This window comes from Citrus clementina, unplaced genomic scaffold, assembly GCF_000493195.1.
Source record: "Citrus clementina cultivar Clemenules unplaced genomic scaffold, Citrus_clementina_v1.0 scaffold_3, whole genome shotgun sequence".
NCBI lineage: Eukaryota > Viridiplantae > Streptophyta > Magnoliopsida > Sapindales > Rutaceae > Citrus > Citrus x clementina.
In genome coordinates, this window is record NW_006262339.1 from 2716541 (window position 1) to 2739673 (window position 23133).

A 23133-nucleotide genomic window follows, 5' to 3' on the forward strand; every position below is an offset into this window, starting at 1 on the left:
CTATTTGTAGAATTGTTTAAATGAGAAAACTTACTAAATGTTAATTTTAAAATTTCCTGAAATAAATCACTTATAGCATTTCAACTTTAATTTTAAATAGAGCTAATATTTTAGAAATGTATTTACGTGTGACGAAATTTTTATTAATTAAATTAGTATTTAAGCCGAAGAAGAAAAGAAAATATTTCCCTCCAATTTGCTTTTTAGTTTTTCTTTTTTCAAAAAGAAAAATAGAGCATATAAAATCAAAATTGTGATTACACGCTGAACGCTATGTACATGAAATTCGTAAATGATTGCTTTGCATCGGCAATTCTCACCTAACAAGGGTCAAAAAAAAAAAAAACATGATCGTGATTATGAAATTTATTATCTCTAAATTTAATAATATTCTTTATTAAAACAAAAATTAATTAATATTCAAACAAAGAAAAATACATATTAACATTTACACGGCTGATCAGGACAAATTTTATTTGTTGGATTGATGTTTGAATTTGGGATTTGGAGTTGGACTTCAAGGAGGCAAGGACGGGCTAATAAGCGTAAAGGCAAAAAGGTGGGTGACCGGCCATCATAGCGTCCAAAATGGTTGAAATTAGACGAGCCCCAAAACTTTTGTCGTTATATATACCAATCAATCTACTCCCAAGTCCCAACGTTTCAGAATTAAACACAAAACACAAAGTTTTCGATTTTCATCTCTTACTTCAATTACGTGTCGTCCTACAAAAATGTAAATTCACCGACACAGGCCATTTTTCTAAAGAAGCGGTGGGATTTCATACGAAGAAATTCGCTGGCATGTCAGCGGATCATATGATATGTATTGCATTGCATCCCATATTCCCAAAATTTTTATTTATTTATTAGTTAATTGAATACGATACGGATTCGAATGCGACCGTGCATAATTTGAGCTTAGCCCTTAGCATGTGAACATGCGTAGCGGTGGATAACGACAATAGAGGTATGAAGGCGTCCGCATCAACCGAAGACCGGCAAATCGACGTTAAATGCTTTTATCGCGTCAGTAAAAAATTCTTTAAATAAGATTTTATTATTTATTTAAAGAGTTACATTAATATTTAAAGTTCTAAAAAACACTCCAATTAAGATTTTTTAAATAAAAAATGATCATCTCTCTTCAAATTTGAAGAATTACTTTCTCACTCTTCAATTTATATTTTATTACTTTTTGTTGAAGAAAAAGAGAAATGTGCTTTAATTACTATTGACTTTTCTTTTAAAAAAATAGTTATTTAATTAAAATAATATGAGCACATTTCTATTTAAAGAGTTTTTTTGGAGAACAATACATTTTTTTCACTCAAAACAAATGATTATTTAAAAAGTAAAATTTATAATATTTTAAAGATGCTCTTAGCCATATATAAATAACGACATCAACACAAATTATCTTTTGCCCGCGTTTGAAAATTAGAAAACATAAAAAACATACAAGATTATTATTAAAAAAAAAAAAAAAAAAGGTAGAGCTATTCGCGTCTTTTTTCTTTACAGCGGTTTGAGTAGTGGTGTGAAATTTTGCATGAGAAGCTTGCTTGGCCTGCGATTGAGTCATGATTTTGGCACGTGTCGTGTCCAATGACTCTCATGTGGATGAAGCTTCTTATTGGGCTTTGAAGGAGGGGGCATATGGGGCTTTCCATTTCGAAAATTATGGTGGTCACCGGATTAAATGACTTTTAACATCGGGGAACAGTTGGTCTAAAGTTTGTCAAAAATTTTAGCCCGAAACCAATGGATTGACTTAAAATTTGTTTAGCCAATTAATAATAGGCATAGAAGCCATGATTCATGAACTTATGCAGATCAAGATGAACAGATACAGCGAAAAACAAATATATATTTTTTTATAAACACGAAAGAAAACAAAAGGATCAAAACACGTGTACATACATACGAATCACGCTAGTTTCATAATTTACATGCATAAATGAAATAAATGATCAATATAATAAAGAAACCAAAAACGAATCAATCCGGAAACGATATATGATCACGATCCCTATAATCACAAGAAGCAGAACTGGTTTAGTCGTAACTAGCGTTTCTGGGTGGTTTTGTGATACTTGGATTTGATCCACTGGAAGCCGACGGAGGTACCTTCTTTGACTTTCTTCAGGCCAGTCGAAGCCACAGATTTGGTCTTGTCAAAGCCGTCTCCCACCTTCTGCTTGTACTTTGCTGCTCCTGTTCCATTATTATTGCTCCTCTTTTTCTGAGGCACCACCGATATTGGGTCCGGCCCATCGTCCCATTGATCTGCCCATGATGTTCCATACGAGTTGTTCAGTCCTTCCATTTCCTTTCCCGAACGATCTAATGCAATTCTTTCAGCAGATGCAGATCTTTGAATTTTTTTTATTCCTCTTTTTTTCTTTTCTCCCTCTCTCTTTTCTATTAGACTAGCAACTTGGGAATCTGTTACGCTTTATTGTTGAGATGGGAGATCTGCGTGGGGCTTTGCCATCTTTTATAGTTTCGTCCAAGCAAGATACGTGGCCAAATTGGAAAGTCAACACGTCTGCTTTTCTTTTTCTTATCGGACAAGTATGCCCTTCTCCTTCCCAGCACTTTCCTTCCAAATCCTGAAATCCGTTTCTAATATTTTTTTATTTTTTTTATTTTAGCATCACGTGGAATTTGTTTAATGGTATTAATTAACATCACGTATGATGATTAATTGTGGATAAAGAAATTACTGATCACATTGAATTAGTCCTAAAATCGTATTATATCAATTAGATGACATAATTTACACAAAAAAGAAAATTCAATAACATATTTAATTAAGATCGATGAATCATTTTGCTGGGCAACAGTTATTAATGGTATCACAACTAAATAGTTTTAAATAATTTTTTTCATTTTCTTTCACAAGCCACCTGAATTCGAATTCTGCTGGATGTACAGGACTAACAAAAAATCCATTCCTAATCCGATAATTAACTTCCACTTGATAATATATTATGCGTTTGTGCTTGAAGGGTACTGCAGTAAATTCAGAGAGCCGTGGCCTGCGAGCAGGACATTCTTGAATCAACTGGAAACTTTTGACCATAATTTGTGTAGTTCTGTGTCTACATCAACAATGGCAGGATGGGGCCGGTGATCGAATTTTTGGAGGCTACAAGTCCAAAGACTACCCAAGTATATCTTCACTAGAAGCTTCTTACCCAATGGTGTTTTCATGCAATCATACTTTATTAAATAACATTATTATATAAGAAATTGAAATGATTATTATTAAGGTAGCCCTGATATTAGTGGACCCTACATACTGGATACAGTTATTAACAAATGATCCTATTCAGGTTTTGGTGTTGATGGGGTGTATTTTGTCATCACATTGACCCTCATTGTATATTATATTACACAACTAGTCAGAGAGAGTTGGCTAGCCTATTTATCTTGGAAGAGTTATGCGCATAAAAATATATTATTCAGAAAAAAAAAAAAAAATTCTAGAAGGAAGTTGACTGGATTTCGATTGGTAAACAAAAGACGGCACCAGACTGTAATAAGATAATCCATTCACAATCTATTTTCCACAACCATCAACTATTCTTTACTCAACACGCCAAAAGGTCCATTTAATTTGGGATTATGGCAGCTTCCATCAGTGATCAAATACGCCCGTTCCTTGCAAGTACTTGTTATAGAGCCATTGTGATGTGATCAAAGCATCACCGTTACTCTCCACCGGGTATACGTTTCTGCCGTTCTGCCAATAATTTGTAAGCTTTATCCATTCCCTCCTCCAATCCTTCAAACGGAAGCCATCGCCACTCTCCAATGATTCTATCATATATTTGAAGTATATTGCTGCTCGGGGACCATAGTAGTCTCGTAGAAGTCCACTCCAGTACTTGTTTCCTAAAACAAACAAAACAAAACAATCTTGTTTCCTAATTACACAACAATCATATATTTGTGTTACATGCAAGGATTTGCACTGGTTTTCTCATTAAATATCCAACTGTCTTATAGTCAAATTCTGATGACAAATTTGGTAAAAACAATATTAAGTCATCACATCCACTTACCGTAATCACGAAGCAGACTTGCTTCCTCCTGTGTGTTGTCGAACCACATGGTTATTTGAGTTCTTGCATTCCATTCATACTGTATTTTCCCAAACCATCAAATACAATTAATCAATAATATCATGTCATTTATTGGCTAACATAAGGGCACCTAACCTGTTTTTCTTGTTCTTCATTTTGGGCAAGTTGTTTGGCACTTTCTAACCAAGGTCCTAGAAGAAACCCATCATGGCATGCTAGGAGACCGTCCATATCTTCCACAAGTTCTAAAAACCTCCTACTCAACTGGAAAACTCCATGAGCATCATTTAACTGATAGGCTTCTAAGATATTCAAGAACAGCTCGTTCGCATATTTTGCTAAAGCTTGTCTAGTCAGGTCAATTAAGTCGTACCTACAGATGCAGTGGAAGTGGCAGGGAAAAATTAACATGGAACAATAATATGATAGAAGGAACAAGAAGGATAGTGTAGCTAGTAGTCAGATGTTCTGGAACTAAATGATGCCAACCTGTATGTGTTACTTGCTGATAGCTCGTTACCACTTGCGATAAAAAGTTCTAATGCTCTGATTACTTCTGAAGTTGAATACCATAAATGTGGGTGATCATATGAACTTGTTTCGCTCTTCAGGACTGCTTTTTTTGATACTGGTTTCCCATAGTTTTGATACTTTCCTTCAGTAACTGAAATTATGGATGGATCAACATCGGGGAATGCTACAATTACATCCCTATTTTTGTCCTGTTTTAATATTTAGAACACATGATACAGATACTCTTACATTGTAGTCGAGATGGGAACTCCTTATTTCAACATATATAACCGATTACCCTATTGCAAAACATGACTTGAACAAGCAAGGGAACTTACAGTGGCACCATCAGTACAATTGTAGACTGTGTGATATAAAACATTCCAGGCATCTTGTATTGCTGGAACTGATCTACCATAACGTCTAACTGAATACTGATTGATCCATGCCTGAAAAATGATTTGACTCATTATTTTATTGTTATTACTTATAGAGAACAATGTTAAAAAGAAAAAGTCAAAGAAAAAGGTTGACTGGGATTTAATCAGAACCTAAAAGGAAGATAGTTGAATGCAATGATACAGTGGGAATTGAAATACATAACTCAAGCATAGAGAAACTGCCATGAATAACTGGATAAATAAACCATCTGACTCATGAAAGTTCCAATTAAATGCATATATTATTTATAATCTAGAGGAGTTAACTCTCTATTGACTTTGTTCTGCTTATTGATTCAAACAACACAAAATTGGGCACACAACTTCTCCAGGAAGGCAAGGATCAAATCTCCAAGAAGTAACCAACTTTGGCACAATTTATTTGTGTGACACGAGGTGTTACTAAATCCCAGTTTCAAGATTGTAACTAACTTTAAGCTTGAATGGTACTCATTAGGAAAGGACAACTTAGAAGCCAATGGGATAAATCCATGACACGACTTATCTAATAACATGTAGCAAAACTTTGTTATTAGATGCTTTTCCTAGGTATAATTTAATCATACTTGTTTTCATTTTAACTTCAAAAGAGCATAATAAAGAGTTAAAGATGGATAAGCATGCAACATCTTAAACATTTGAAAAAGTCAGATATTACCTTTACATCAACATTTTCGTGCTGAAATGCCATTTCAGACATGAGATCATAAACAACAGGATTTTGTTCTATGCCTTCCATCGACATCCCAACCCCAACCTTCAGACATGTTAGATAATGAAGTAAGATACATAATTCACTAAGGTTTCAGGACAATAACAGATGCATAATTCACTAAGGTTTCAAGACAATAGCAGATTTAGAAAGCAATTCATGATATTGTGGAAAAATAAACATTAAACAAACTTGCCATTGTTGTGTTTTCACTTGTACGAGCTTCAACTGGTCCAAAAGCTATTGAATCTAAAATCCCATACATCTCAATATTTCCAGCAAAGTTATGCAGCATACACCTGATAAAACAGAACATTGGCAACTCATAATGATTATTGAAAGCGAATAAGAAAAGAAACATAATAACTTCATTAATTCATATCTTTGGTTTTATCCTTTGTAACAACCATATCCACCATTTGACACGATTTTACTTTTCATTAAGAACCTAATACGTTATTGTTGATTAGGTAAGTACCCTAAATATCAATGATATATATTTAAAAAGTTACCAGATGTAAGGAACACCATAAAACTGCTTTGATGTACTCCAAATGGGTTTAACTTCAGCAAACAGATCAAGGACGACCAATTTCCCTAAAGGAACAGAATGTAAAAGTGCCTGGAATAAAAACTTAAATTATTGCCAATTAAAAGTGAAACATCTGTACGTAGGCAAGCTAACACCTCATGTTTTTCTAATTAATAAAATATTGCATAGATGTAAATCACCAAACAATAAGCATACTATGGCTTGTTTGAGCACATAGGCACAATGATACACTTGGGCAGGCACATGTGCAAGAAAACTTAACAGTGGGCAGTGCGGTGCATTTCTCAACATCTCTAATAGACATGGCCACTCAAGCTTGTATACATATCAAAACTGACTAGTCCATTTATTATCACATATGTTACTCAAGTATATATTAGGTGAAGACATGGCTGACCATCATTTCTTTCAAATTATTTTTTCTATGCTTCACAACCTCCAGGTAAAAAGATGAAAGTCCTCAAATTTAACAGTTTCATATGGTGCTCAAACTTTGTTCAGCTTAACCATTTGATATTAGCAAATAAAATCATACATAGATGAGGTAAAATGCAGATGCATTTGAATGTGGAAAAGCATAGAACAACCAGTGAAGTCAAACAATTAAAAAGGATATACAGAGAACCTTCATTTGTGGAGGCCTCCAGAATGGATCATATGAGAACAACCATCCCTGCAGAATATTCAGAAACAATAGAAAAAAAACAGTTAGTACTAATACAAGATCTACTATAGAGGAGAGACTAGATTTGGAAAGTCAGGGTCTTAGTGGCTAAGTGGATCCAGATTCAGACAGAACTGAGAACATAAATAAAACCAAGATGCGCAAACTCGGTTTGAACTCTAATAGCTGTAACCTGATTAAAAAAGTATCACATTGAATACTAAGCAAATAGTTTTTTTTTTTTCCACCTGCATTAGCCAAACAGCATCACTATCACCACTTTGCATTCCACTATAGATTGCTGCACCTAATGAAGAGATGTACTCCGGACTATCTACAGGTGGGGTATTCTCATCAAATGTATCACTGCAAAAAATTAAAAAAATTATGACATAACTTAAAAATTTAATGCAAAAATATGTAACAAAAAACTAATAGATATTATTTATGATCACAAAGAATCGCTTCGGGAAATTGGTTGAGCATTTAAAAAAAAAAAACAAACAAACAAACAAAGACCAATAAAGATCACTTTGGCCTCTTCCAATCATTATCTGAGAAAATGCACGTTTAAGTGAAATGAACAACAATAAAGATTGTCAAACATATATAAATGAAAAAGATTTCTGGACAGCAATAAAATTGTATGAGTAGTAACTTACCAGTTGTATATGTGGCTAGTCCTTCCATACTCTGACCAAAAAGTCAAGTGGAAGAATCATAAAGATTTAGAATACTTAGCACAAAGAATGTAACTCCAACGAATTTCATGTGCATGAAAATCTAATCAAAGAGAGGAACAAGGGATTCAGACTACTAGATCACCTTTCAGTTGTTGCTCAATAAATGCTCTTCCAATCTCAATGAACAAGGGATCAGTTGCATCAAGAAGATAAGTGCAACACCATCTAGGATCACTCTTAACAGAAAACCTAGAGCAAATGGAAAGAAACAATGATGTCAAGTAAATGAATCCTTTTTCATTATTTTACACTAAGTCATTGAGAATCTTATGCTTTCCTAACATCTCATTTTCAAGTTGGGTGGTCAAAGATGAGGAACAAAAAAATATAGCATTTGCATCAATGCTTCTGTGTCATATATAAGAGGAAATACCAATGATTAAGAGACACTATGTAAATGTATATGCATGGAAAAATATTCTGAAAAGTATTGATAAGTGTTTTAACATTTTTAACTTCTTTAGTCTAGACAATAAATAATCATTGCCGAATTTAAGAGATGCACCTCCAATGCAGTTTACCAAATCTTATTTTAGGAAATGAAGAACACAAGTTCTGGAGAAAATCTTGACCAACTGAGAATTCAAATTTCAAATAGCACATAGCATTACTTACCAATTTCCTAATTGTGTTATCTTTGCTGAAGGAAATACATTCTGCAGTGCTGCAGGGACATTGCCAGAAAAAGCTGGAAGTACTGCAAAATCAGCTAGAAGCATTAGAGTCTTACATCAATAAGAGGAAAAAGGAGTTAAAATATCCTATCTATAAATTGGGATCTCTCACACATTTATTTTCCTTTAGATAAACAGCTTTCTTCTGGCTAACAAGACAAATTCCCTTTAAGACTGGTTATCTTACCCACGAATTTATAATACCATATGATGCTGTTGCAAATTCATAATAACAGAATAAAATTCAAAAACTGTAAGCATTCAATTTTTCATCAATGAAAGTGCAAGTTATAAGAAAATTACCAGCATAATCACCCCTTTTTGTGGGCACTACACAAATAAAAACTTTTTGCAATATGTTAAATAAAAGATAATGAGCACATCTTGGCAACCATGAATCAGTGTGTTTATAGCTCCTTATCAGGCTCAGGATGTCATGAGTCCACCAAACTATTACAATGAGCCCATCAATATAACAGAGCAACTCCTGCTACCATGAGGCCTCTGAGGCTAAAAATCATTAAGCAATGAGCCATTCAAGCTATTATTCTAGCAACAACAATCAAACTAATTACATCTCACTCTAAAGGTTTCCAGTCAAGTGGTATTTGTCTTTCAGATTGGAAATAGTTTAATAGAACTCAATGCTAAAAGTGGATGAAAAACATGTACCTGGATTCATTCCGAGTTCATACATTCTGACAAGAATTTTCTTCTGGAGAACTAATTGTTGATCCAACCAACTTTGAGGTAGAGGTCCACCCCATCTGTGAAAAAAATATGGTGCATCAAAGTGTCATATACCAAGTTTCTATTTAGGATATGGAAAGCCATCAGAGGAATGTCTCTGTCAAAACAACATATATGATGTTGAATGTGTAACTTTAAGGTTCCATGAGCAATTCATGCACACAATTATGGTTTGATTGACAAGCTCTTGCCTGAAGCATCAAAAGAACCAGTATATTCACGTGACTGAAAGGTTCAACTTGGGGAAATATGAGACATTAGTCATTTGAAAAATTTAGAACAATAATGACAGCATTAGTAAAATACCTTTTCCATATGTTCATTGAACGACAACATTTGGGAAACAGTCAGGCTGATTTTTTTCATTTCCAAAACAAGAGCAGTTTCAAAAAAGTAAACCACGATCTGCAGGCTTACCCATGCAAATTTGACATACGTGACCACGCCAGAAATCCGGGACCTCCAAAAAAGTCGTCCAAATCTGAATTGCTTATGTTAAATTTCTGATTGAAGGTGAAATGTAAATTAGTGCAAGAGAAATATGTTGCCAAACCAATAAAAGTCAAACTCCACAAAATTCCTGACTTTTGGAAATCCTGAATCAAAGTGACAAAGAAGCAATCTAGAAGTACATTAAGGTGATATGATAACTCTGATTTCTAATAGTCACTTGTTGAGTTGGATCCAACATTGGCTAGTTAAAGTGAATCACTTGGGTTTTTAAGTAGTATAGGTCCCTCCACCTAATGAGATAGCCTTTTGAGTTGGAGGTCTAGAAATTTTAAGCCTAACCCCTCAACAATTAATAGCCGAAATGTGGTGGTAGAACAATTCCGCGTCTATCGGATTAAAGAACTGGGGTTTGCTGGTGGTTTCGTCCAGAAAGATAGTTGAGTTGTGTTCCACATTGGCTAGTTTAAGAGAGTCACTTGAACTTAAAAGTAGGATAGACTCCTGCACCCAATAAATTAGTCTTTTGGAAATAAATTAGTCTTTTGAGTTGGATACTCAAAAATCCTAGTCCAGCACCCCAACATCAGTGGTAACCAATTCTCTCCACAAGAAAGAGAAATCAGCAGAAAGCTACCTGAAAAACCTTTTGCCAAATAGTTTCTTGTCCTGTAAATGCCAGGGGCAAGTTGATACCTTGGAGAGCCATCCAATCAATTTCTTTTTCCCATCTTTTCCAGTCCCACCAGGCAAAAGTATCTTCCAAGTCATGAGAGAAGCATGATTATTGTTACCACACAACAACTATAAAAGGTTCGTAGTCATAACATTAGAAAAATAGATCAGGAGATAAAGGAAAGTTTCGAAGAAGACGCTTACAACTAGATGTAACAGCATTCTGGTAGTAATTCAAAGGAATGGGTCTCTTAACGAAGACGCCAGCATCTTGAACACGGGGAAAAGAGCCTAATTTAGGCATTGAAGCTACTTGTACACCACCTGTTTTGTCCCAAGATATATGTGAACCACACCAATACCTGAGGTACCAATGCAGACCAGCCAAAACTTCCACTCCAGTGACCCCACTTATTCTGGCACCAAACCAAACCAATCAAATTTTCCATGATTCACCAATACAGCATGAAGAAAATGGAAATGAAGAAACATTGACATACACAATCTCTGGAGTGCCGCGTATGTAAGAAGAAGGATGATTCCTTAAAATAAAGCAGTATTCTCCACCACATTGCTTCTGAAATCAAAACAAGAACAATGAAATTTGACCTAATTTAACAGTAATAATTAATTAAAATTTGAGTAAATAAAAGACCTTAGAAATAATTCGAAATTGGAAGGCGGAATAGTGAGAAGGAAGGAGCCGTTGGAGAACGGCGTAAGCGGCGGCTAATTGGACGGAAGGAGGAGCACGCTCGCGGTCCTGGATATCGAGAAGGCGCGAGATGTACTGGACTCCGATTGTTGAAGATTGAGCGACTGCGAGAGTCGAGAGCGTGATTGTGGTGATGAAGAATAAGATGAGAGAAACGGAGCGAAACGGAGAGTCCATGTGAGAGTGATAGAAACGAAACTCAAAGCAGTAGGCGAGGGAGATAAGAGAATTCGCATTGTGGAAGATGAGACGAAGAGATTCTTCGAAGCGAATGAGACAAATTCTTGGCCGGCTACGCGCTACAGTACAGCCGACAGAGGAGGGAAATTAGTGGCCATTTGTTTTTGTTTTTGTTTGCTTCCGCTTCAACAATTTCGTCAGTTTAAATTTTGGAGCGAACTCCGTTAAACGCGCGGGCTGATAATCCAACTGCTGACGTCGGGTTTATGCTGGGCCTTATTGAATTTCGGCCCGGAATTTCCTGGGCCCAAATGCCAACTTCCAGTCTTCCACACAGGGTTTTTTCTTTTTTTTTTTTTTGTTAAATGAGAAAATTAAAGCTAAAACTAGGGATGGCAATGGGAAGGGGAGGGTAGGGGACCAATCTTTCCATACCCATCCCCGATATTTTGCGTCCCCTCCCCATTCCTGTCAAAATTATTTGAGAGAATTTTCATCCCCTTTCTAAATAATAACAGGGAATCCCCAAGGGTCCCCGATCCCCGAATAACTAATACATTTTTTGTTTTCAATTTTGAGTTAATTATATTAAAATAAAAAATTTAAATAAAAGTAAAGTTTGAAATATATCTTACATTAATATCCATTACAAAAGTCACATACATTAAATTAGTAAGTAACGCATCATGTAAGGGATACAAACTTCTTTTACAAACTATTGTGAATAAATTAATAGTGCAATACAAAATTATTACAAATAGAATTGAATTTAGATTCAAAATTAACTTTTTCAATGGTGGCGTAGGCACTTTATAAATGTGGACTATTCCCTTTACATCACAATAGTTAAGTCGGAGCAAATCAAGAGCAACTGTTAGATTAAATTATATTAGATTAGATTAAATTAGCTATTAAAATTGTGATTCGTTGTGGGCAATTATAACATCTAAAAATAAATAAAAAATAGATTTAAGTTTAAAACATTTAATGAATATTAAAATCAAAACAAAATTTTTGGGCTAATAGAATTTACCCGGTTTTTTTAATGTCCTAAATAAAAATTTAAGACTTTAATTAGTTAATTAGGCCTAAAAGTTTAATAATATAAATATTTTGATATTTGTTATTTTTATCAATATTTATAATTTTATTATTTATTTATTAGTAATTTTAAAAAATAAAATTAAAAATTAAAATGGGAAAATTGGTAGGGGATGGGGATTCCACCTCATCCCCGTCCCCTCCCTAAATAAGAAATTGGATAAAAAGTTTTCCCCATCCCTTCCCCGAATAAGAAATTAGGTATGAAATTATCTCCATACCCTCCCCGAATGGGGAAAATCTCCGAGGGTACCCTTTCCCATGAGGATTTTTACCATCCCTAGTTAAAACAGCTAAAAGTAAATGAAACTTCAATTAATAGTAAGAAAAAAGGTAGATTTGAGAGAAAGAGAAGAATCATGAATGAATGGACCCAAGAAAGAAGAGGAGGAGAGCAATCGAAAAGTGCTCTCTTCTCATCTTTTTATGGTCGATTTATCATATTAATTTGTTTAATAAGTTTTAATTTTACATGCTGGGATTTGCCAACCTCGATTATCCTTACAAATGTGTTAGATGATACTTGAGGTTTGCCGGGTACATAGACTTCCTTAGATGTTCTTTTTTATGTAAGCTCTTCCTCCTACTTTGATAAAAATAATATTTCACTTAATAATTTATATATTTAAACATCATTATTTACGTGAAATGCTGAACACAAATTAAAACTACTACTGCTAATAATAATAATAAAGAAGTTGACTTGTTTATGATGATCGCAAATTGGGTGGGTTCAAAGTGAAAGTTATTTGTTTAAGAATAATAAGTTTGACTATGACCTTCTTCTTTAAAACCCAACACATTGGCTGCTTTTTGAAAGATAAGAAATGAATGGTTGATCCATGGCATCTGTCACATGCCTTGCAATAATGTTACGATCTCTTCATCATGGCAGCTCTAAGAAACTGGAAAAGCCTCTAGCTTCTAGGTAGAATCAGGGTTATAAAATTTAATTAAGCAAATAATCTTGCAACAGTGAGAGGCTACGGATATTGATTCAAGCACGAAATCATCAAGTTTGGTGAACAAATTGTCATCGTCAGTTCGGGGACCAACAGACAATATAAAAGATAATGTTTTGCAAGTTGTGCTAATGGTATATTATTTGGAAAGGAGATGACCAAATCCCAAAAGGGGTGCTTGTATTGAATTGACCCCATTAATTTTCGTCATGATGTATGAAAGAGGAAACCCTAATAAGGAAAGAAAGTTTGTCTTTTGAATATAAATATCGGTAATAGTGTTTTAGTAATTAGGCTTCCGTTCCCATGTAAATGATCTCTGGCCGTCAACGGCCCCCAAAAGCTATTTTATATAATATATTAGAGTAATTAGGTTTCGATAAAGTGTTGTTGTTGAGTTGTATAACGTAAACTTTTAATGAGTTCAATTATAAGTGTGCTTGTGTTACTTATTTACACCAATCTTCAAAAGAGAAAATAAAGGAAGTTTTTATTGCATACGAGTGGTGTTTGAAAATATAATATTGTAACTAGCATGTGTATTTTATTTATGCTGGAAGTATGTGTTGTACGTACAATGCTCCTAGTTCTTCTTTGAAAACTCTAAATTTTTCACTGTAGATTCTCAGCTTAATTTTCATGTGTTGTACAATGTATATATTATAACTTGAAGATCATAAACCATGTAAACGAAAGCATGAACTATTTTTTTCTCAACAGATAATGTGGAGGGATGAATCTACAAAAAAGTAGTTATATTGTAATGGTTACACTATATTAAAGTGTACGTTGATCTAATTTTTATTTTAAGAGTTTAAAATGCATGTTATAAATACACGTGTGGTAAAAAATTTCAAAATAGTTTGTCAATCAACTATCTAATACTTTTAGAATTTTTTTCACTAATTTCAATTCAGCACCGATATTCAGCCCACACTAAGCACCATAATAAGCATTGAGCGGTGCGTTTTGGGTGCAATATAAAAGTGATTGTTGAACACATGAGACACAATACACGTGCAAATTAAACACACGCATTCTCCGTCACTCTCCCGCTCATTCACACCAAATCCACATCTTACTCAATCCAGAAAATCTCACCTGCTAATTCTCCCACGCCACTTTCTGTTCTAATTGTGAATTCTCCCTCACGGTGCCTCTAACCAAAAATCTCACAAAAAATGAGTATGTTTGAAATAAAAATGTATTTCTAGAACTAACTGGATAATCGGATAAAATACCTTTGTGAAAACTAGCAAGAGTTTTCCTCTCAGATTCATTCTGAAGCTGTAGCTCAGTTGTGTTTGTAATGGAAAAGAGAATATGTAAGAGCTTTTGTGGCTGCAAAAACTTTTAAAATAAAACTTAAAATTTAAAGGGTTACAGATGTGGTATTCATATATTATTGGCCACAATCTTGTTAACTTGATGGGTCTACCGTTCCTTGCATTCAGAAGAGCCAAACCCTCAGAGTTGTAACATGTATCCACCTCATCCGCTTCAAATTTGAAATGCCAAACTACACTTGTCTGTGCAGCAATTTTTTGAAATTGTCTTTAATTTCATTCTTATGAACATTTTTTTTTTTTCTCACAATCCAAATTATTAATTTAAAATTTCAATATTTTTTTATTCTTTTTTTCTCACCAGCTGCGAAGAGACCCACGGCGAGAGAGAGCGAGAGAGAAAGTGAGAGAGAGAGAGAGTAAACGAAGATCAGAGAGAGAAAAGATGGAGAAACAGAGAAAGAGATCGTTGACGGAGAGAGTACGAAGCGGTGAGATTTGCGTGAGAGAGGTTGCGCGTGTGTTGTGGTGCTTATGTGTGTGTCATGTGAGATGGGGTGACAGAGACATTTTATGGCGCGCCAAAAACGTACCGATCGGTGCTTATTATGGTAATTATTGTGGTATAAGCGTCATTTTTTATTTCAATTATAGCTGCTCCCATAAGCGAATTTCTGATTCGTTTCCTTTTTACTTGAATCAATATAGAATCCAAGTTCTATTCGAGTAGCTAACGTCAAATTAATACAACACTTGTGCTCTTGTTTCATCGTCGTAATCAGGTTGAAAGTGAAGGTATGACATAGGCAATGATGAAATCAGACGAAGATAAACGGTAGCATGCATCTTACAGAGGAAAAGGGGAAAAAAAAAAGGGTTGTTGTCCTTAGCTATAGACTGCGATTAATCGGCATGAAAGTCAAAAACATGAACTAATGATAGAAAATTTGTGATGCCAAATTGCACTAACACATAAGAAAAGTATCCCAATACATCACTCAATATAAAGAGGCTAATTACCAACCAATTTCCTAGAAATTGAAGAAAGTTGATAAATGGTATAAATACATCAGCATCCATGGCACGCGCAATAGTCCAGCAGAGTATCTTAATTTGCCGCCTAAAAGTGTTTATGGGAAGATGAATCAACATGCAACAGGACAGGCTATTGATATTGCATTACATTAACGGCTTCAAAATTTTCAAGCGCCGCATCATTCTGTGCTCCATCTTGGGGCCTCTGATCAGTGAGTTAAATGTCGAACTACCTCTCAAGTCACGATCAAGAAATGGATTCCACGATGTTCAGATAAAGGAAAGCGGACACGAAACAAACAGTACTCGCAGTTGCAAGAAGCCATTGTCGCGATCGGGGTCCTACAATATTATTCCAATTCCGATATTTTGATGTCTTTAATGAAGATGAGAAATGATAAGTTCAAAGCCATAACGTCGCGTTTGGCAAGTTTGGAAAGACATGAAATAGAGAAATGAAAAGGACTAATTGGCTGTGGGGAGAAATAGAACAAAAGCCGATTTCACAATCACGTGGGTCTGATTCTGACCTGAATTATGATTCCACCTATGAACCCTTTCTCTATCTCTTATCATCTGACCAATAGATTCAACCAAAGAGCACAATTGCAATCATCAAAATCGTCTGGACATGGAGGATAGAGCCAAGTGTCGCAGTTAAGCACAGTGCATGTGGACAATGTATTTCGCATTCAGTGTGATATATTATGTATTCCTCTCCAACAGCGTTTCAACTCTTCTTTCTGAACCACTCGAAACTCTCAAATAAGCAAAACTCATTTCTACTGCAACTTTTTAATTAATTATCGTCGTGTTTGTATTAAAAGAACACATTAGAAAAATATCTACCATTATGTAGCTTAAAGATTCATTAAGCTTTTAAATATAGACTCTCCTAAAATGAATCAAAAGTTAGATATTTGTCATAAAATGTACACTACCATGTGCCCATTATGACTTGTTTTTAATCGAGGCCAAACTAAAATACTTTAAGTTAATTCACCCTGCCATTAGTAAGAAGGCAATAAAATATATGGACGATGAGTCAATTAAGAAGGTTTGATGCAAAGCATGCTCGATGGAGGGAGCATGGGATCGTCATCCACAACTTATATAACAGAAATAAAGAAAGATTCATCAAATCAAATGTCTTTTTATATTAATGCTTTGAATTTTTATAACCCCGACAGGTGCCAAGAATTAGGTCATTAAGATATGAACAAATAGAAGTCCATTGGCCAACCTATGAGTTGAGTCCTGCTTCTCAAATTTGGAGTCCTTCCATTATCCATAAAACAAATCAGTCCTAATCAATGATTTAGCCCTGCATATTTCTTAAATCAACTTGGCTATATGTATATATGTTTTATACCAATTTAAAATTTCTGCATAATTATATAATTATAAAGTTGCAGTCCTTCATTCCCAGCATGCAGTGGAACACAAAATAACCACGTGATGAGTCAAAATTTCCCAGCTACTAACGAAGGCCCAAACATTGCACTATTTTCCAGGTTAAATTATAGCAGTCCCATATATGGAATTATCTAATTAATTTAATCCCTGTTCCCTGAAGAGGAGTTCCATCGTGCCATTAATTAGAATAGTGTAAAAATGGGGCCAATCTTTCCTCCTTGATCACTCTATACCTATTCTAAATTACCCTTTACTCTCAGAGCCAGCTTCTAAATCTCTATATATATTTTAATTCACTTCCCTTTCATTCACTCTCACTCATATGAATGATACTTTGTTCCCGTGTCCACACACTCAATCACCATGCCTTGTCACACAAATTATGATTTCCAAGCACCCTGTAATAGCTTTCAATCACAGTCGTCATCAATTAGTTCCCAGCCAAGCCTTCCATCAGTTCCTTCACTCACCTCACACTCACTATCCCACCGGCAGCAACACAATCTTTCAGTCGTAGACCACCACTGCCTCACCACTCTCAAAGGCCATAACTCTTACGTATCATCACTCGCCCTCGCCGGCAAATTCCTATACACGGGCTCCTCTGACAACGAAGTTCGCTCATGGGATTGCAACACTTTCAGCTCGGAGCTTGATCAAGAGTTTCTAAGTAACAATAATATTGTAGCCGTAGGCAAGGGGGCGGTCAAGTCCCTAGTTGTGTTAGCAGACAAGCTGTTTAGTGCTCATCAAGATCACAAAATCCGCGTATGGAAAATCAATAACCAAGAGCCTGATCATCAGAAATATACCCGTTTAGCCACGTTGCCAACGCTTGGTGACCGTGCTATCAAGCTTCTGATGCCTAAGAACCACGTACAGATCCGCAGGCACAAGACATGCACTTGGGTCCATCATGTGGACGCTGTCTCAGCACTCGCCTTGACAAAAGATGAAACACTTCTCTACTCAGTGTCATGGGACAGGACGATCAAGATTTGGCGGACAAGCGACTTCAAGTGCTTGGAGTCAATAACAAACGCGCATGATGATGCAATAAATGCAGTGGCATTATCCGATGATGGAGATGTTTACACAGGATCAGCTGACAAGAAAATCAAAGTGTGGAGGAGAAGTCCTGGAAACAAGAAACACTCTTTAGTTGATGTACTGGAGAGACACAACTCTGGGATCAATGCTTTGGCGCTAAGCTGTGACGGGTCTGTTTTGTATTCAGGGGCGTGTGACAGATCAATAATTGTGTGGGAGAAGGAGGAAGATGACGGCAACATATTGGTGGTCGGTGCCCTCAGGGGCCATACAAAGTCAATACTGTGTATGGCTGTGGTGTCTGATTTGGTGTGCAGTGGCTCTGCTGATAAAACTATTAGAATTTGGAGAGGAATTGATAGAAATTACACTTGTTTGGCTGTTTTGGAAGGGCACAGAGGCCCTGTCAAATGCTTGGCTGCGACAATTGATAATGATCGCTGCGATTCATCCGATACTAGTTACCTTGTTTGCAGTGGAAGCTTAGACTGTGACATCAAAGTGTGGCAGATTTCCTTCCCTCTTCTTCGGTGAACTTTTCTTCTGGCGATATGTACATAATGCAAGGAGATTTCGTGTTTCTTTTTCTCTACTGTGTAGTCTTTTTTTTTAATTAATTTACATGGTGACTTTTGAAAAAAAAATAGAAAGCTTTATTATTGAAATACTGTACCGTGATTTGGGTCTAATTATTTACTTTGTTTTCACTTTTCACCATTGGACATTGCTTTTGTTCAGCAATCGTAATTGTTTCTCCTTGCCTTCACCGGAAATTGTTTAAGGTATTAATTTATTCTGATAGTTTGAAAATGATACACAGGCATGGTGGTGGTGTTTTTTTAATTATCGCAGCCAAGTCTTTTATTATTATTAATTTTCTTGAGACGTTTAGCTGAACTGCAGGATTCAAAGCGACGGCCGGCGGTTAAAGTCACCAAATTGTACCTGAAAAGGTAGATTAGCGATGACTACAATATTGATTCTTCCTTAACTCCATGATAGCTCGCTTTGTATATTTATTTGCTTTTAAATTTTTAATAACTTTAGTAAGTTAGACTCCTAAGATTGTACTGTACTGTACTGAGCATTTATCAGAGATCAGACCTGAAAAAGACGAGTTTCCCTTTCTTATCGAGTTTCTTCCAGAAAAGCAGAAGCAAAAAGCAAAAACTTTGTCAAATGAAAGCACAAATTTTTATCATTAAAACGAACAAATAATTAAATTCATGTGGTAAAAATAAAATTCCCAAAAATGGTAAGAAATATTCAATTAGAGTTAAAGTCATGTGGTCAAATTCCCAAAAATGGTGAGAAATATTCAATTAGAGTTGCACTGTACAGACGGTAGGGAAAAATAATCACATGCTAATATCAGTGGTGTTGTGCACAGCATATCAGACGGGCGTTCAAACTCCAGAGCTTACCAGTACACACGAATATTGAAAGCTGTAAAATATGCTCACAGTCACAGATATTCTTACAAGTGCCTAATTCCACCAAACTAAGAGAAGATAACTTGATAAAATAAATTATTGCTTACGATTCACCTGAAGGCATTTTCCTCAAGAAGAATTTGGCGAAACAAATAGAAATTAATGAATTTATATATCAGGCAACTCCCCACCGCTCACCATCTTTTCATCCTGGAAAAAGTCATTGCCTTTTAAATAATAAGTGGGCCTGAAACAAGATAATGCACTCCCGGAAAAAGAGCATTGACCCCTTGAAACAAATAATGCTCTGCCAGACTACTTTATTTGGGAAAAGAAAGAAATAAAACCAATCATACAGAAAATGCAATAAAAAAGTGTCCCAAAAAAAAAAAAACAAAATTAAACACTAAATTCAAATGGGTTCTTTCTTTAACACAAGTAGTGATTAACAATATGCTGATGCAGAAGTCTCATGTCATGGAGATCTGCCCTAAATATCTTTTGCTTAATCTATTAGGATTATTGACATTTTGACTCTCTAATCTAATTACAAGTGGATGCAAAGGTAGGTAAAAGTCGTTTTTCTTATGGAACCATTCTTCTAACCTTATTCATTTTTCTCCACCGGAACCAAAATCCAATCGTCTATATTATGCAAAGGACATTGAATTGACCTGTAAAGACAACTAGGTAACATTCAATAATTACTGCTCTCAAGAATAACAATAACATAATCATTTTACGTCAACTCCTAGCATAAGCTACGCACACTTGTCCATACCATGTTAAAAAAAATATTAAAAAAAAGCTTGCTTTAACATTTTCGACCTTTTATAATTTCCCTTCCAGGCAGCAATATAACATCCCATTTTAATTTAAAGAAATAAAATGCTATGTCTATTTTCTACTTGGCTTTGCTTACCTTCAGGTGTATTAGATGAATCTTGCACCTGTTTGGCTCTCAAGGTCAGCTCTATATTCTTTGCATGCACAGATGTCATGTACTGTGGTGACTATGAGCCATGCAAATATACTTATGAGTGCACGTGTATACACTGCTAGAAGTTGACAAGCTAAGCTAACAAATGGTAGTTGATCATATTCCTAACAAGCAAGCGAATTTGACGCAAATTTCCAGAAAATTTTATTGAACAGCTCAAACCAATAACTATATATTTTCATAAAAAGGATAGAATACAGCGAGTACAGAAGAATCAAAGATTAAGCTTCTTTGTAACCACCAATATTCTTAATTGTAGATGGTCAAAATCAGAGTACAGAACAGTGGTGGGGTGCAGGAAGCAGAACAAAATAATACAAATGGTAGAGATGGTATCCAATTCAGTCATAGTGGCACTTTTGCTGGTGTCCCTGGATCACGGGGATACTTTTTTGGGGTACGGCGACTTTTTAAACAGACAACAGCAGTTCGTTGACCAAATGGGCTCTGAGATTCCACTATAAACAATTAAACATAAAGGAGTATCAAACATTTGAAAAGTATATGAACAGATTAACAAATGCAAGCTCTGTCTTATTTTTGAAATTTAAAGTTTAGTCTTAGTTAAAACAGAAAAAAACAATATACCCTAGAGTGGTTTTAGATTGAGGACCAAGCTAACAAGGTGAAATAGGGAATATCAATATTATAATGAATGACGACAGTCATCAGTACAGAGCAGGTTCATTGGATGTATATGTATTATCAAATAAACGATAGACGTATAGTCCACAACTGAAAGTAAGAAACAAACCCGAGCACAGTTGCAATAAGGAAGCACCCATCAATTGAACTGCTCTTTCTGAATTTTTGACTTCTTCCTGTCAATACAAATACAAAATGTACAAGTTAGTTCAGGTTGCCATTGGTTGATTTTTTTTTTTCTTTTTTTCCCCGAAAAAAGGAAAGAATGGTCAATGACTCAATTCTTTGTGTCATTCGAGGCAGTTAAAAGCACAACGCAACTCCTTGCAGCGTTTGTACATTCCTCTTAAGTTATCTTCTTGATAAATAAACTTTTGCTTCATGCAACAAGTATACAAAATATGAAAGCAAAAGAATACCTTTTGGATTCACAAAAAATAATGTAATTCAGTTCTCACAGCTGAAGTTATATTTACCTGAGGATCATGACCCTTTGCAGCGATAAATAAGCCTCCAACACGAACCAGAGGAAGACAATACTCAGCTGGAAATCAGAAGTAACAATAAACACCAACTTAGTACTGATGAAATACTTAAAGTTACAGAAGGCATCTTATAAAGATAAAAACATAATTACCTAAAATTCTCATTTCTGCTACTGCTCTGGCAACCGCTACATCATATTGTTCTCTGAAGGATACATCCTTCCCCAAAGTCTGTCCTCTAACAAGATTCAGAATCTATTTTAGCCACTACAATGTAAACGGAGCCATACATTGAACAATCTAAAAGATGCAAATCAGGCGCAAAAGGAAAAATAAGAATAACAATACCTCAGCTCTTCCCCTTACAATTTGAACATTTAACAACTGAGTAAGACTAACAGCATGCTCCAAGAAAACACATCGCTTGTTCATCGACTCTAGAAGAGTTACTTTCCAATCTATCCACATAAATTAGGCAAATGCTAAGTTACAATAATTGTAACATACATTCTTCATGTGAACCACACAAATTGTGGGTCCTATAATTTTGTGTGGTTCACATAAGGGATGTATGTTACAATTATTGTAACTTAGAGGCTCCCCATAAATTATCATTAAACAAATTTTAGAAACAGACAAAATTAATAAATTTGTAGGAAAACTAATTAAATATACATTTTTTAATGTTGAAGAAGACAACCTGGACAAGCAATAGCTAAAACCAAACCGGGAAGCCCCGCGCCGGTTCCAACATCAACAAGCTTAAGATTGCTATTGCATGAACTATCGCAATGTGAAGTGTACGAGTTTTTTATAGGAGGTATAATTGCAAGTGAATCGTCAATGTGCCTTTCCATTACTTCGTTCACGTCTTTAACAGCCGTTAGATTCATTTTCTGCAAATTTTGTTTTCGTTTTTTTAAAAATAAACCCAAATAGAAAAACATAAAAATAAATACAGAAAAGGGATACCCGGTTCCATTGAAGAAGGGCATCGACGTAGAGATGAATCTGTTCTTGTTGGCGCGTATTTAGGGTTTCAAAGTGAGAAGAGTTAACGATTCTGGTGGTAGTTAGGGTTTTTGCACGGGTTCTGTGAGGACAAAACGTGTTTTGGTTCGAAGACGGAAGGTGTTTGATTAAAGTCCTCGCAGAGAATGGTAAGTGAAAGACGATAGGAACAGAAACCCCACAACGCCACGTCAACATTTTCGCGCGCGCGGTCTCTTGGCTCTTTTTCATAGTAAAGTATAGACGTCTTATTTATATTTTTTATTTGTTCTTATTCTGAAAAAACGATTGTTATTATGCTAAATTTGATAAATCTTTATTTTTTAAGCGAAAAAGATTTTTCGACTTCACATTCTAGCTAAGAGTAATTGCACGAGCACATTTTACTTTTGTATCTTCAAAAATAACAAACCGAAATGATAAAATAATGAAATGAAAGCCTCATGGGCTATTGCCCATTGTTAACCTGGACTCCATACAGCCCAGGCCAAGTTCATGGGCTCAGCCATATGCAGTTATGCACATGCCAAGTACTGATAGCCCATG

General features: G+C 35.3%; 4 protein-coding genes across 4 annotated transcripts; 1 reads left to right on the forward strand and 3 right to left on the reverse strand.

The window, feature by feature from the left end:
* Positions 1 to 1784: 1784 nt before the first annotated feature.
* On the reverse strand, positions 1785 to 2465 carry LOC18048699. The gene has a single exon (XM_006439672.2). The coding sequence runs from the start codon at positions 2327 to 2329 to the stop codon at positions 2069 to 2071; it is 261 nt and encodes an 86-aa protein (XP_006439735.1). The 5' UTR covers positions 2330 to 2465; the 3' UTR covers positions 1785 to 2068.
* An 824-nt stretch (positions 2466 to 3289) lies between these two features.
* LOC18048700 (alpha-N-acetylglucosaminidase) lies at positions 3290 to 11321 on the reverse strand. Its single transcript, XM_006439675.2, has 19 exons — positions 10924 to 11321; positions 10769 to 10845; positions 10473 to 10684; positions 10231 to 10352; positions 9561 to 9646; positions 9066 to 9160; positions 8335 to 8416; positions 7802 to 7908; positions 7639 to 7669; positions 7225 to 7342; positions 6938 to 6985; positions 6272 to 6381; positions 5956 to 6058; positions 5706 to 5804; positions 4946 to 5056; positions 4584 to 4816; positions 4230 to 4467; positions 4074 to 4152; positions 3290 to 3903 (listed from the first exon to the last, which is right to left on the reverse strand). Exons 1-19 carry the CDS (start codon positions 11158 to 11160, stop codon positions 3647 to 3649), a joined length of 2445 nt encoding a protein of 814 aa, XP_006439738.1. The 5' UTR covers positions 11161 to 11321; the 3' UTR covers positions 3290 to 3646.
* Positions 11322 to 16994: 5673 nt separating this feature from the next.
* Positions 16995 to 18591, forward strand: LOC18048701 (protein JINGUBANG). Its single transcript, XM_024189155.1, has one exon. It carries the CDS (start codon positions 17327 to 17329, stop codon positions 18545 to 18547), a length of 1221 nt encoding a protein of 406 aa, XP_024044923.1. The 5' UTR covers positions 16995 to 17326; the 3' UTR covers positions 18548 to 18591.
* Positions 18592 to 20606: 2015 nt separating this feature from the next.
* LOC18047037 (ribosomal RNA small subunit methyltransferase G) lies at positions 20607 to 22819 on the reverse strand. The gene is made up of 7 exons (XM_006439678.2): positions 22549 to 22819; positions 22277 to 22472; positions 21925 to 22034; positions 21729 to 21807; positions 21568 to 21635; positions 21201 to 21267; positions 20607 to 20904 (listed from the first exon to the last, which is right to left on the reverse strand). The coding sequence occupies exons 1-7, from the start codon at positions 22816 to 22818 to the stop codon at positions 20792 to 20794; spliced, it is 903 nt and encodes a 300-aa protein (XP_006439741.2). The 5' UTR covers position 22819; the 3' UTR covers positions 20607 to 20791.
* Positions 22820 to 23133: the final 314 nt, after the last annotated feature.